The following is a 15,308-nucleotide window of genomic DNA, read 5'->3' on the forward strand; positions in this document are numbered from 1 at the left end:
GTGTCTTTTGTGTCTGCCGAGATTCTTCACATAATGAAACATTTTGAACTTTCTCTTTCAAAGATTTTTTTTTTTTTAAGAAATAAAGTCTCACCGTGTAGCTCAGGTTGGCCAGCTGTCTCTACCTCAGTAGTACTGGTGTCAACAGACATGTGCCATCATTCTGGTGTGATGCTTTGTATATGCTCCGTCCAGAGAGTGGCAGGCACTATTAGAAGTTGTGGCCCTGTTGAAGTAGGTGTGTCACTGTGGGTGTGGGCTTTAAGACCCTCATCCTAGCTGTCTGGAAGTGAGTCTTCCACTAGCAGTCTTCAGATGAAGATGTAGAATTCTCAACTCTGCCTGCACCATGTCTGCCTAGACGCTGCCATGTTCCTGCCTTGATGATAATGAACTGAACCTCTGAACCTGTAAGCCAGCCCCAATTAAATGATGTCCTTATGAGACTTGCCTTGGTCATGGTGTATGTTCACAGCAGTAAAACTCTAAGACACATGGCTATCTCAAAGATTTTTTTCCTTCGGAATTCATAACTATTAACAGTTTAAAATAGAAAATAAAAAAAGATATGTACTAGAGAGAGAGAGAGAAAATAGCACGTGATACAATCGTTCATTCAGATACCAGTATACAACGTATTTTCTTCATCTCTGTGTCTGAGAAAATATGAACCCATCTATCTACTTCAGTTAATTGAGTTGGGATCTCACCACACACAGTGCTTTCTACTGAGCCCCTTTCACTGGGTGAAGGTTCCTGCAAACCTTTCTGTATTACTAAAAGATGATTCTAGGCACAAGGTGCAGCGCACGGCTGGAGCCGTGCCCTGGATGTCTAGCTGTGTCTGAGGCTTCATTATCACTTAGTGGTGTTTGCTCTGTTTCACACTGACAGTATCTTGGCTCCTGCTTACAGACACGGGATGCAGGTAAGGACCAGAGAGGCGGGGTTGCCTACTAGGACAGAAGAGGAGTGTGGGTGACATCCCTTGACTCAGCAGCACTGGGAGCAAAGAGTTCTTTGGGTTTTCTAATAAGACACTGTGGATGGTCCATGGTACCCACCCAGGGCAGGGCACACTGCTCTCTGTTCCTACACAGTGCCAAGTCCCATCCCCTACCCTCCCCAAGAACATTGCTGACCTTAAGTCCAAGTCCAAGGGAGTCTGTGGGAGCTTGGGATGCTGGAGGCAGGTGGGAACGTCTTCCTGTGCCCCATGCTCTCTCGCCCTTCTTGAGGGACTTTTCTCTCCCTCTGCATAGAACATTTTGTTTCCTTCTCTGAAAACAAAAACTTGATCTCAGCCATCATTTGCTCATGCCCCTTCCTCAGTGGAGGGACTTGACTTGAGTGTCCCCTCGGCAATCTGTGCCATTTCCTGGGGTCCCTGGCCTTTAGGCTCCTTTGTGTGATTCCTTTTCATGTTGACCTCTCTGTGCTGTTTTTTAACAGGCAACCATTGGGATTGACTTCTTGTCAAAAACCATGTACTTGGAAGACCGTACGGTGAGTTCCTGGTCTTAGAACTGGAGGACAAGGAGGGCGTTGTCAGGCTTGTCCCCTAGAGCCTTCACTTGGACACTCTCAGGAATCTCTGCCAAGATGAGGAGGGAGCTGGCAGGGGTCTGGGCCTCCGGCCCCCTCTCTCACTCCTCTGCTGATGCTTCTGTTCGGGCCCTGTAGGTTCGACTTCAGCTCTGGGACACTGCTGGGCAAGAGAGGTTCCGCAGCCTGATCCCCAGCTACATCCGGGACTCTACGGTGGCTGTGGTGGTGTATGACATCACTAGTAAGTAGGAGTCTGTGTTGGAATGAGGGGGCTTCTTGGGGCCCAGTGTGACCCTGACCAGACCTGTGTGTATGTGAATGTGTACATAGGCGTGTGCTCAGTGTGGGAGTAGTGAGTTATCTTGGACCATAGTGGATTAATTACTTCTGGATTCAGTCCTTCATACTCCTGTGACAGATAGGACTGTATAAGGCAGGGTTGGTCCTGCTCGGGGTATGGTCCCCCTGGGGTGAGAGTACTGGCAGATATTCACAAGGTTAACGCTCTGGGCTCTCCCTGGCCCTGGCTGACATGCATGTGCCAGCTCTCACAAAGCCTCCCTGTAGGCTGCCCCTCTTGTATGCATGGCTCTTGAAAGGGCTGTGCAGACTCAGTGAGGGCCCAGAGGCTGGGGCAGGCCTTATGCAGGGCCCAGCTACCTAGAAATCATCCAGAGTAAAGATTCTCAACTTGAGGTTGACACTTTTTTAGGATCAAATGACTCTTTCACAAGAATGGCATAACAGATACCCTGCATGTTTACATTACAATTCCTAACAGTAGCAAAGTGACAGGAATTTGTTGTGGGGCTGGAGAGATGGCTCAGCGGTAAAAGCAGTGACTGCTCTTCCAGAGGTGCTGAGTTCAATTCCCAGCAACCACATGGTGGCTCACAACCATCTGTAATGGGATCTGATGCCCTCTTCTGGTATGTCTGAAGACAGCTACAATGTACTCATATAAATAAAATAAATATTTTTTTAAAAAAATGAATTTGTTGTGTAGCAACAAAGTAAATTTATGTGTGGAGGTCGCCATAACATGAGCAGCTGTGTGGAAGAGTCGTAGCATTGGTGAGGTTGAGAACCATTGATCTAGAGGAACACACCTGGGAGGCCCCAGGCTCTACTCAGAGGATGCTGTGAGGACCCTGAAGTCACTGCTTAGGTCTGTCTTGGCCCTCTGTCTACCTCCTCCCTGAGCACGTGTTCCTTACACCCCCTAGTGAAGTCGGATCTGAGTCCTACAGGACCTGTGTCACAGGCTGGGGGGAGCAGGCACCTCCCCTCCTCTAAGTGCTGAGCTTGGATGTCTCTGAGGGAGAAGATACTGAATACAGGTGACTTGCTTCTGGATTGATATGCCTCTAGGGGGCGCTTTGTTTGTCCACCCTTGCCTGCAGGGTTGCAGGTTCTCTTCCCCAGCCAGCCTGGTCTTCCTCAGGCTCCTTTGAGCATCACTTTGGTGAGACACCATTTCCTAGGGGCCTCCATGTTCTCCCTTCACAGGTCCACGGCTCAGTCAGGCCCATGACCTTCCTTTCCTCCCTCTGCTATGAGCCTCAAATCAGCTCTGACTCTTGGGTGGCCTCCAGAGTCACTGTTCTGTGAAGAAGTTGTGACAGCCTACCTTCCCAGGTTCGGTGACTTCTCTCCCTAGGGTGGCTGAGCAGTACTGGAGGCTCTCCAGGATCACAGGGCAGGACTCCGGCTTGCCTTCTGACCCCTCAGGGGCCCTCATTCCCACTCTGTCCCCACTTTCTGCCTCCAGATCTCAACTCCTTCCAGCAGACTTCTAAATGGATTGATGACGTCAGGACAGAGAGGGGCAGTGACGTGATCATCATGCTTGTGGGCAACAAGACGGATCTGGCTGACAAGAGGTAGGCAAGCACCAGAGCGTGGAGATTCTGTGACTAGCTGGACCATACTTCCTCACCCCTCTGTGGCTGTTCCTGCCCTGGAGGTCTGGTCTCCACGTACAGGGACACCGACATGCCCATTAGCTGAAAGCTATGTCTTCTTCAGTTCAGCAAAGGCAAGGCAGGGGCCTGTCTGTACAGGTGTTCCCATCATGTTCCCAAAGTAGCCGCTGACACAGTTTCTATCCCTGTGAAACCCTGGCATTGACATGTGAGGTGTGAAACCCAGGTCCTCAGGTATGAGTCTGAAGAACACCAGCAGAGCACAGACCTTGTCCGCAGTCCGTGCCTCCTGGTTTATGGCTGTGTCTGGGCATGGAGTGTTTTTGGAAAAGGTTTTTCCACATCTGTCCTCCAATGTCCCCACCTGCTAAGATGTCCTTTACATATGTGTCCACTCTTGGAACCCTGTGCTAACTTCAACAGAAAAGCTGTGTGTCACGGTTTCTAATATAACATGTGTGACTTCTTGCTGTATCCCTGCCAATTGAGAAATAGTTCATGTTAGCACTCTTTCCAGAGGGGAGGGAAATGGTCTCCTCTAGAGAGCAGCTTGGGGCTAGGACAGCTACTATTAACTTTAGTATTTGCCTTAGGAGAGGGTGGCTGAGGATTCACTCCCATAAAGGCTGCATGTGTCCAGGATATCCTGTTCTAATGACTACTGAGAAAGCCATGGGGTGTGGCTCACTTGTAGAATGCTTGCCTTTCCAAGCATGAAGCCCTGGGTTCAGTCCCCAGCACTCGTAAAACCAGACTTGGTGGCATATCCCTACGGTCCCTGTTCTAGGGAGGTACACACAGGAGGATCAGAAGTTTAGTGTCATTCTGTTTTATCACAAATCCAAGGCCAGCCTGGGCTACATATGACCCTGCCTTAAAAGGTAGGGGTTAACCTTGCTCCCTAGTTCAGGAGATATGGAAAAATGTGGAAAACACTTGGGGTCCTCTGTGCCCAGGTGCCACTTTCTTACTAGACAGACTATGGCAGGCACCCTGGCAAGGACCCCTGGGCAGCAAGCCTGTCTTCAAGGCTGACCGATGGACCTGGCAGGCTCCTCCTGCCTTGCCCACAGTCCTTTCTCTCAGGCTGCCTCCTCCACTTCTGCCAGGGGCTGCCTCTCTACCACCTGATTTCCCCTCTCCCCTTCATTTCCAGGCAGATAACCATCGAGGAAGGGGAACAGCGGGCCAAAGAACTGAGTGTCATGTTCATTGAGACCAGCGCGAAGACCGGCTACAACGTGAAGCAGGTGAGAACACACCTGCCTTGCTCGGGTCTGGAAGCCCTCACCCGGGGCCTTCCTTGCTCTGTGTGGGCTAGTGACTAGGATGGGGCAGTCAGCTAGTGCATAAACCTATATAGCTCTGGGCAGTGGGGGATGGCGCTGACTTCCAGCACTGATAATAAAGCTGGTGGCGTGGAAGGGGGCACTCAACTTGGGAGCTGTGCAGACCCTGTCAGTGACTAGTCTCCTCAGCCATCATTGTGTGAATGAAGGTCCAGCATGGACTTCCGCCTGGCTGAGGAAGCTGTGGTTTGTAGCATCTCACTTCACTTCAGATGCAAATGCAAGGTGTTGAATCTGATCGACACGTTGGATTTATGTCTTGTGCTTGGCAAGAACTGGGGCCGTGAAGGGTAGCTCAGAAATGGAGCACAGAGACTCCCTTGGAATTTGAGAATCACAGGAGAGAGCAGAGGTGCGGCTGAAATCCACAGGACCAAAGTAGTTGGTGGGCAGAGCTTATCAGCTCAGCCAACTTGGGCTTCAGAAAATCCCACACGTAGTGTGATGGCTCCCTCATCTGTAGCCTGATTCTCAGTGATGGACGTAGACAACCAACCTTAACGTTGACGGTGAGTGCCGTAATTGTCCCACTGACAGAACTTCACGGTATGACAGGTGTCCCAAACTTCACAGTACTGGACCTCAGCATCCCACTAGCCGTTAGACCACCTCTGATCCTGATGTCAGCATGGCACAGATTTATGATCCTTAAATATTTGGCACATTTCATTCAGAAGCAAACAGTTTCCTTTATGATCTGTATAACTTGACTACATCTGAAAACGAGTCCACTGGCTTCAGCAGACTGTGAGAGGAGTCATGGCTCTAGCAAGGCGAAGAAACCATATCTTGGAGCAGGAGGAGGGTGGTGGCAAGGTGGAAGGACATCCTAGGCAGGGCTGATGGGAGTAGACCCTGGCAGCAGGGTGCCTGCAGCACAGGAGGGGACCCTAAGTAAAGAACGTAGCTTGATGCCATGTCTGCTGTGGCCCTAGACTTCCCAGGACCACCAGGCACACCTGGGCACCACTTGGCTTTTCTGGTGATGGTTCATGTCGTGTGGATAGTACTGAGATTAAGGTTGATAAAGGATCCAGAAGGGACAAAATGGGAGGGGCACTGTGGCCACATTAGGGAAACCATGCAGCTTCTGGAACCCAGTGCCCAATTGGAGGCCCTCAGCTCCATTCACCCCAGCCCTTCCCTGGCCTAATATCAGATGTTAGCCTAACCACCCCTGAGGGTCTCTCAGGGAGGAGGAAAAGGAGGCGGGAGAGGGGGAGGCTGCTGCTCTTTGGGTCCAGTGACATCATGGGAAATGGAAGCTGAGGACAATATCAGGCATCATAGAGCAGGAGGCGTCTACAACCTGCTGGGTCAAGGAGACGCTGGTCCCTTTCCCCATCCTGGAATGATCTAGAATCTGAGCAAGCGTTTGAGCAGGAGTTAAATCTGGTCAGTTTGTGCTGCTATCACAAATTACTACAGGCTATGTAGCTCATAGATAACAGAAAATTATTTCTCCCTGCTCTGAAGGCTGCAGAATCCAAGATGGAGGTGCTGGGAGGGTCAGTGTCTTTCGGACTCTGTTCCCTCGTATTTGGCACCTTCCAGTTGTTTCCTCATATGAAAGGAACTCAAAGGCTTCCTCAGCTTCTCTGTAAAGGCCTTAGTCTCTGTCAGCTCCTTCAGGCAACACCTCCTTACACCACCTTGCTGGGAGTTTGTTTATTTTTTGTTGTTGTTTTTATTTGTTTGTTTTTGGTTTGTTTGTTTAGTCGGGTTTTTTTTTTGTTTTTGTTTTTTTGAGACAGAGTTTCTCTGTGTAGCCCTGGCTGTCCTGGAAATTACTCTGTAGACCAGGGTGGCCTCAAACTCACAGAGTGCTGGTATTAGAGGCATATACCACCACTGCCTGGCCAGGAGTTAAGTTTTAACTTATGAACTTATGGAAGACCCAGACATCCAGCCCAGCCCAGAATCTTCTGTGCTCCCGGCTTCTGCCTGTACTTGTTACTTTCAAGATGTTACCTCTGCCAGTGTCCACCTGTTAGGTACCCCTGATGTCTCCTGTTCTCATGCATATCACTTAGGTAGACGTACACGTGGACCCACATGCTATGTGCTTGCTTCTCTCACACTCACTTTCTCATATACACGCAGAAACATGACATTTACAGTAACACACATATCCCTGTAGCCTAGATTATTTCTGTACCAGGACAGGTCCCTTCTGTCACTCTCATGACCCCTGCTGACTGCCTGTGGGCCAGCCTGCCTCTAGGAGGAGCCCCAGCTTTGCTGTGTGTGCAGGCGTGTCGTGTGTGTGTGTGTGTGTGTGTGTGTGTGTGTACATGTATTTGTGTGCAGGTGTGTGTGGGCATGCATGTGTTTACACCTGTGGAGGTCACAAGTTTACCTCCGGTGTCACTCCTCAGGTGTCACTCAACCACCTTGTACTTAGAGACAGGGTCCTTGATTTTACCTGGAGTGTACAGCTAGCCAATGAGCCCTGGAAACCTGTCTCTGTCACTCGGTCACTAGGATTACAAGTGCCTGCAGCTACACCCAGCATTTTATGTGGATTCTGGGTCCTCATGCTTGTGTGGCAAACACTTTATTGACAGACTGTCTCCCTAGCCTCCTGGTCCCTCTTCCTATAAACATCCCGAGACTCACCAGAACCAGCATTGCGGGGGGGCGATGCCAACGGCAGAGGACTTAAAACAGGCCTGCACTCGGGAGCAGTCAGTGGACAGACAGGCTATCAGTCCTCAGGATCTGTACACCTGAGACCGGGCGGGGGTCGGGGGAGGACTGGGCAGGCCTCACCCTGCATGTCCTGCCTGCAGCTCTTTCGACGTGTGGCATCAGCTCTGCCCGGCATGGAGAATGTCCAGGAGAAGAGCAAAGAAGGGAGTATCCTTTTCCTTTGTCGTGTGAGTGAAAAGATGGTTCCCCAAGCCCATGAGTCACTTGGTTCAGTAAGCAGATGAGGACCACCTGGCCTCCTCCGGCACAGCCCTCCCTGGACTGATACAGATAGCCAGGTCGCCTCATTCAGTAGCCAGATGGGCTGCATGTTCTCTGAGCTCCCAACCATGTCTAACCAAGGCCACCTCTTCTTTCCTAGCAGTGAGGAGAGACCAGGGCTGTGCAGCAGTGGTGTGTGGGGTGGGGGTGGATAGTGGCTCTGCATGGCTTTCTAGTGAACACTCCGTGTGTTTCCTGAGTCCACTGGCGATCCCGGGCAAGGAAGCATCCATGCAGTGAGCATTTGATTTCCAGCTGTCAATGCTTCTCCATCTCCCACTGCTCTGTGGGAAAAGCTTGTCCAACACTCACACAGTATAACTGAAAACCTAGCTTACGCCAAGATGCTGAATCTAACATTGGAAGAGGTAGATTGGTTTACTTCAAGGTGCATTGTATATAACTTAGGGAATTAGCCTTTACACTGAGGCTTCCTTCATATCTATCCCTGCTCCGTTCTGGAGTGTTGTCTCTCAGCAGACCCTGCGAGGCTAAGATGAGCAGCACTGTAGGTGGGTGAGCACATTGCCCACAAGCAGGCTTCCTTTGAAGTCCATCAGACAGATGGCCTGAGCAAAAACCCACCTGCAGAGTCAAGAAAGGGGACCAATGGGAAGCCAAGAGGTATAGTGACCCTGTGCCCACCATGAGGGACCGATAGCCTGCGTTTATCATGCCCACCCCAAAGGCAAAGCTGACATATTAGCATGCATGGTGGGAGTTCAGTCATATTCTCCCAGAGACCCGGGTGGGACTCCATGCTGAATTAACAGTCAGGTCCCACAGGCTCCCACGTCATCATGAAAAGTAGCGTAGCATCCTAATGGACCTAGCATCTCGCCCAGCTTTAGGGAGAAGAGTGCTGAGCAGATAACAAGCAGATCACACAGGGCAATCTGTTTGCCCAGCTGCGGGGTGTCCCCATCTGGCAGATGCAGCCATCTGTACCACTCCCAGGTGCTCAGTGGCTGGAGCCTCCTATGAGGCAAGACTAGAACAGCCTGGAACAGACTCTAGACAGCCCAGCAGGGACTACGTGGAAGCAGCTGCCACCTCAGCTCAGTGCTGAGCTAGCACTTCTGTTGACTGATGCTTCAAACCCAGATGTTCGTGTTCTAAGGGTCATGCTTGGGGTTGCATCAACATAAGGGACAAGCGCACGGAAGTGCTGCTTGGTGATAATATGTAATGGTTCTCGTATGGCTTTACTCCCTGGACTGGTGTGAGTGTGTGTCGGGGGGTGGCTCTGTGGGAGCAGAGCTTCTGTCTTCTGCTTCCAGGTCCCCAGAGAGCTTCTGCACTTCACAGGAAGCTTCCCCAGGGCCATTCTAGCAGGTTCCCTCACTGTCCCACCCCCAGCACTTCATCTCTGGACAGAGTTGGGCTAAGGCACCACAGAAAGATAGGGCCACAGTCATTTGCTGTGTCCACGAACACAGGGCTCTCCTTTCTGGAACAAGGGTTGTGTGTGCCAAATAATGACAGTAACAATAACTAATAGGTTTCTCTGCCAAAGAAACGAACCAATTCAAGCCAAATCAAAAGTATAAAGGCAGGTTTATTGAGAGGTGGCGTCCGGTGAGTCACGACTGGAGGTCAGTGAAGTTGCCTGCCCAGGCTAAAGCAAGGGGGTCATGTGAGTTTCAGGTACAGGGTGATGATGTGTGAGGTGTAGGAGCTGGGATTGTGCCCGTATAAGGTAAAAGAGCTTACGTGGGCACTCATGGGTGCGAGGCCGGAAACGGAGACAGGGATAGATGATGTGTTAGCCTGGAATTTTCCTCTTGCAGGCTGGGTTGGGGGAAGAACAAATGGGGTTTCTTAGCTTGTGCAAGGTATAAGCAGGGGTTCCAACCAAACGTCCTGACCTCTTTGGGTAGAAGGGCACCAATTCGGAGCTGGCTACTTCCTGCTGAAGAGGGAGAGTCAGGAGTCGGTGGGTCCGAGTTTAGTGGGAGGTATGAGTGCTGAAACATTTGGTTGACAGTTACTCGGGAAACTTCGAGAATCCATTCCCAGAGAAAGCAGAGGACGCAAGGTGCTGGGAGAAAAAAAATAGATTAAGCCCACCAACCCTATGAACAGGGCTAGCCATGTCCAGAGTGAAGATTGCCAGAAAGAATAAAAAGGAGACGTGCCCTGCTTGTCTTGGCAGAGTTCTTCAGGTGACCACATGTTATCCTCCACTAGGCCAGATTTGTTGACATAACAACATTCTTCACCCATGAACATACAGGTGCCTCCCTCGTCTGCTCTGAGGAGGACCAGTGCTCTTCAGTTTTTTGTGGCCACCTGGGCCACCGAAGTGATCTGATGCTGGAAGGGGTCAGGGGACAATGACGCCACCTTGATGGCCTTTTGGAGACAGACAGACACGTCTGTGATCTCAGCCACCTGTATCCCATGGCACCTGTAGTTACGGCAGTTGCTATTGTCGAGGCCACAGCAGCAATGCCTGTTAATACTGTGATCTGTCTGGGCAAAGGCCACCCGAGATTGGAAAGAGCTGATAGGGAAGGAGAGTGTGGCTGTTTCAGCCTTTCCATAAAGCATCGGTCTGGTACCAGTGTCATTGGGATACATAGAGAGGAAGGATCACCAGGAGGCAAGTGTTCTGATATAGAGCTGTTGCAGCAGAAGAATCCTCCCGCGTGTGCCCAGGCAGATACCAAAGCTGTGTTAGTAGTACTGCAAAGGGAGCAGGGTCCAGAGTATCAGAAAGGGAAGTGAGTGTCCGGAGAGCTCCGGAAGAGGGGTACATGTTGTATAATGATAGCCTTTAGTTGGAGGGTCAGCCCTTGGCCTCATGAAGGGACAGGCAAGGACACTGAGATCAGAGAAGTGGGACCCAGGACAGCCCAGAGAAAGTGGTTGTTACGGTTGAAGGCTTTAGAGAGGTTAAGTAGGGTTGCTCCCTCCTGGATGAGGCCCAGCCTGGAGAAAGTTTCTTTTCTTTTCTTTTCTTTTCTTTTCTTTTCTTTTCTTTTCTTTTCTTTTCTTTTTTAGTTTTTACTTGCGGTTGGGAGAAGTCTCTCAGGTGTGATTGGAGGGACTCCTGTTGTTGTGTGGTCTTGGTGAGGTTTGTCAGCTCTGGAGGGAAGAGGGCTGGGTCTGGATGTAGGGTCACCAGATTTCTGTTTGTTCACACGGGTTTGAAGATGTTTTACTCTGATAGACTTTGCCTGTTACCCCGAGCCCAGCGGTCACTCCAAGGATCTCAGATGCTAATGCAGTGCTGTGGTATAGTGGGAATATCCAGCCACTGGACAGGCCCGTCCTTGTCCATGTACACCAGCAGCTTTTCTGTTTGTACCACCCTGGGATGTTTGTTTTACAAGGACCCCATGAGCAACCCCCTTTGGGTACGATAGGCTTCCTCTATCTGGTTGTGGGTAAAGCATAGCATAGAGGAGCAATACTCCCTGTGCATTTTAAAAAAAGATACTGGGGTGGGGATGCCATCTTGCATCCCTTAGAGGGACAGCGGGCTTGGCCCATGTTGTCATTGTGGGTCTCAGCAGCTCAATCACTGAACATGAAAGCGTCAGCAGTATGTTGGAGATGACTTGGTCTCACCTAGCTGTTCAACCTGGCAGGGAAGTCGCGGTGTCTGGCATCTTGGGCTGGGGCCTTTTTGAGCCTAGATAGATGGTACCAACACTGACCTCTTATGAGTTTGGCAGCTGAGGGAGTGGTGATTACTGTGTAGAGTCTGATCCACCAGGGCTCTAAAGATTTAGAGATAGTTGTTTGAGAAGCACCGGGTCCCCCTACCCCAGGGAAGGGGGAGGGGTGGGCAACGACTGAGTCTGCTGAAGTTGAGGTAGGGAGATAGTTGTCAGTGTGTGAGCTGATAAGGGAGGACGGAAGGGATAGGGTAAGTAGCTGGCCAATGAGGGAGTCTGAATCAGCGGATGGTAGTTGAGGAGAAACAGCCTTCTGTACAGGAGCTCAAGAGGGCTGAGGCCCGTAGGAGAACGTGGGTAGCTCAGAGGCAGGTGAGAGCACTGAGGAGAAGGGAAGACCAGAGTAACGTGAGCTCGGGTGAGGGTTTTGTGAATTATTTGATAAGGCCATTGGCTCTCTCTACCTTTTTCAATGGCTGTAGGTGGTATGGAATGTGAAATTTTCAGGAGACATTCAAGGCATCCTTGGCATGCAAAACCAAGGAATGATATGTTCAAGGAGCTTCTGGGCCGTCACACCTGCTGTTCCCCCGGAGGTGGGGAGCAATTGGATTCACCCTGTAAAAATGTCAACAAGGGTTAGGAGATTGCAGAGTCTTTGTGGGTGGGCATGTGTGTGAAGTGAGTTTGCCAGTCTCGTCATAGTTGGTGTCTGTGGAGCTGGTGCAGGGCCTGGCATATCTGGAGAGCCCCCTGCGAGTTTGTCTGGGCACATGTTTGACCAGAAGCATGGACCTGTAAAATATGTGCCCGGAGGTTGGTGGGGTCAGCGGGGGCTCTAGAATGGGAACAGAGCCTTGGGTCAGATGTAAAAGGCGATGGAAGGTGCCAATTTGGGGGAAGGATAAGGCTGTTATTTAGGTAAAGCCATCCACCTTTTTTCTGTGTGGTTCCTTTGTTAAAGAATCTGGTTTTGTTTTTTCCTTCAGCTGGTACTGAGGTTTGTAGAAAGATGTTAGGAAGAGGATATGGCCCATGAGTCTATAGGAGCTAGACGCCAGACCTCAGGCCACTGAGTCAGCCCTGGCATTGTCCAGAGGCTCTGGATCCGTAGAGGTCTGCACTTACCTCCGCACTGAATTATGACCACCTCTGCAGAGAGTTGGAGGGCTCCGAGAGCTTGGCTATAAGGGAACCACTGACAACAGGAGTACCCATGGTAGCGAGGAAATCCCTTTCCTTCCATAGAACAGAGGGGCTATGAGCTACAAGAAAGGCATACCTGAATCAGCGTTAGCTCATTGTTCTTTGGCAATATGGAGTGCCCTGGTTAGAACAATTAGTTCAGCCGTTTGCAAAGAGGTTCCCATTGGGAGACGGTTCTCCTCAGTCATTTCAGCTGAGGTGACTACCGCACATGCCACCTGGCGGGCTCCTGAGTTATCTCTAAGGGAACTTCCATCTACAAAAAGGGTAAGTTGTGAGTTTGTGAGAGGTTGGTCTAGGAGGTTGGATCTGCATGAACGTAGGGTCTCCAAATCCTCTAAGCAAGAGTGGGAGGGCATATCGGAGGAGGGTGGACCAGAAGGAACAGTTGCTGGGTTTAGAGCAGGGCTACAGGCCAAGGTGACTTGGGAGTTTTCCAGACAAAAGGTCTGGGCCCATGAGGGTCTGAGGAAAGAGAAAGAAGAGTGGCTCAGGAGATGGGAGAGGTGATGGGTAGAGTATACAGTAATACGCTGAAGTAAACTGATCTTGAGGGCCTTTCGGTGAGTTCAGCCATTGCTGCTAGGGCTCACAGACATGGCTGCCATCCACACATAAAAAGGGTCCAGTTGTTTAGACATAAGAGTGAAGGCTCAGTTAGAGGGCCCAATGGGTTGATGAGAACCCCAGTCTCTCTCATCAGTAAAGAGGTGGTAGGACCAAGTAGAGTCTGAAAGGGCCAAGCCTCAGGCTGCTAAAAGAGAATCTTGGAGAGTAGGAGAAAATGGTGGTGAACTGTGAGTGGGTGAGAGGCCCACTGGGGGCTTCCTTGGCTACCTGATATAGTGGCTTAGCTATATTAGCAAAACTGGATAGCCAATGTCTAAAGAATCCCACCAGGCCCCAAAATGAAAAAAATATGATCCACCATATTTAGTGGCTGTAAGTCTCTCAGAACCTGTACTTGGTCAGTGGTGAGGGTCTTAGAGCCTTGGCTAAGTTGAATGCTCAGGTATATTACAGTGGGAGAGCATCGTTGAACGCCCAGGTATATTACAGTGGGAGAGCATCATTGAATGCCCAGGTATATTACAGTGGGAGGGCATCATTGAGCTTTAGATGGGAAGACATGCTCTCAGCGAGCCAAGGTAGTGTAGAAGCAAGGGGTCTGCCGTCCGGGACAAAGAAAGGTGGGGGAGAGGGGCTGCAAGTTAGGAGGTCATCTCCGTACTGAAGAAGTGTACTAGCATTACTGTCTAAGGAGGAGAAGTCCTGGGCTGAGGCCTGGCTAAAGAAATGTGGACTATCCAGAAAGCCCCAAGGGAGAGTTGTCCATGTGAGTTGTCTTGTAGCCCTTGTATCAGGGTCCTTCCAGGTGAAGGCAAAGAGAAAATGTGAGTCAGGGTACAGGGACAGTAAAGAAGGCATCGTATAGGTCAAGGACTGTAAAGTTAGAATTTGTAGGAGGAATGTTAGCGTGGAAGGTGTAGAGTTTGGTAACCACAGGGTAGTTACCCAAAGGAATGACGGAGGTCCTGAAGTAAGCAATAGGCACTAGAGGGCTTCTGGACAGGGAGAATGAAGGGTTGCAAGCTGAGTCAGTAGGGATTAGAAGTCCCTGACACAGGGGGTGGGTAATGATGGGCTTGAGACGGCAATGATGGGTCTCAGAAATGGGGAGCTGGGGTCTTGAAAGGGAAGGAAGAGGTGTCCTTAGGGAGAACTAGGACAGGCTGATGGCAGTGAACAATTACCAGGGTTGAGATATCCCATTCTTGGGGATTGACAGGATCTGGTAGTGTAGTAACAGGGTAGCCTGGGGTAGGGATGATCTGTGAGGCAACCAAAGGAAGAAGATGATGAGAGTGGAGAGGTTGTAGGGATCAGAGAGAGGGTGGCCCCAAAGTGGCTGAGGATATTGTAGCCAAGTAAAGGCACTGGGCAGACAGGCATGACTAGAAAAAAATGTGAGAAAAATGGTCCTGCAAGAATATAGGAAAGTGGGCTGGAGAGATGGCTCAGCAGGTTAAGAGCACCAAGCGCTCTTCCAGAGGTCCTGAGTTCAAGTCCCAGCAACCACATGGTGGCTTACAACGGATTCCCTCCTCTGGTGCATCTGAAGACAGCTACAGTGTACTTATATACATAAAATAAATTATATATATATATATATATATATATATATATATATATATGAATGAAAGTGGCATAGTCAGTTGGAAAGAAGGGTATCCCATCCACCCTCATTACAGAAATTGGTGAAGGAATGGTGGGACCCAAGTGGGAGGTCAAGACAAAGAAGGTAGCCTGTTTCCACCCGGAAAATGATGGAGAATTACCCTGGGATCTGCAAGGGTGACAGGAGTTCTTGAGTCTGGGTGCCATCGGTCCCCTGCCAGGCTGAGGAGCCTGAAGCAGGAAGAGTTTGAGGCACCTGCGCTGATGAGACTGGGCCTTCATGGCAAGGCAGAGAGGACAAGCCCACACTGAGGCATTCTGACTTCTGGTGGGAGGGCTATGGGCAGACAGGGCATGGGTTGCTGAGGGCTGGGGCAGTTGCAGGATCAGCAGAAATGGGCCCCTGTTGGAGTTGACTTTGACGGGACCCCAGTGGGATGGGGACTGGAGGATCTCCCTTGTTCCCTCTGCAGGATTGCCAGTGGCCTCAGGGCAATTGCCAA

General features: G+C 50.5%; 1 protein-coding gene across 2 annotated transcripts in view; it reads left to right on the forward strand.

Annotated features, from left to right (window-relative positions):
- The window catches only part of Rab6b (RAB6B, member RAS oncogene family), a 65,725-nt gene that overhangs the window by 42,738 nt on the left and 7,679 nt on the right, over window positions 1-15,308 (forward strand). Inside the window, exons 3-7 of one of the 2 annotated variants that reach the window (XM_028756770.1) lie at window positions 1,453-1,506; window positions 1,684-1,789; window positions 3,320-3,431; window positions 4,630-4,723; window positions 7,615-7,681. In XM_028756770.1, coding sequence (XP_028612603.1) covers window positions 1,453-1,506; window positions 1,684-1,789; window positions 3,320-3,431; window positions 4,630-4,723; window positions 7,615-7,681 — 433 coding nt within the window. The remainder of the gene's footprint in view (window positions 1-1,452; window positions 1,507-1,683; window positions 1,790-3,319; window positions 3,432-4,629; window positions 4,724-7,614; window positions 7,682-15,308) is intronic. The other variant, XM_028756771.1, reaches the window with a different exon arrangement.

The sequence above is a fragment of the Grammomys surdaster genome, unplaced genomic scaffold (genome assembly GCF_004785775.1).
Source record: "Grammomys surdaster isolate TR1022 unplaced genomic scaffold, NIH_TR_1.0 126131, whole genome shotgun sequence".
In the NCBI taxonomy this organism is placed as follows: Eukaryota; Metazoa; Chordata; class Mammalia; order Rodentia; family Muridae; genus Grammomys; species Grammomys surdaster.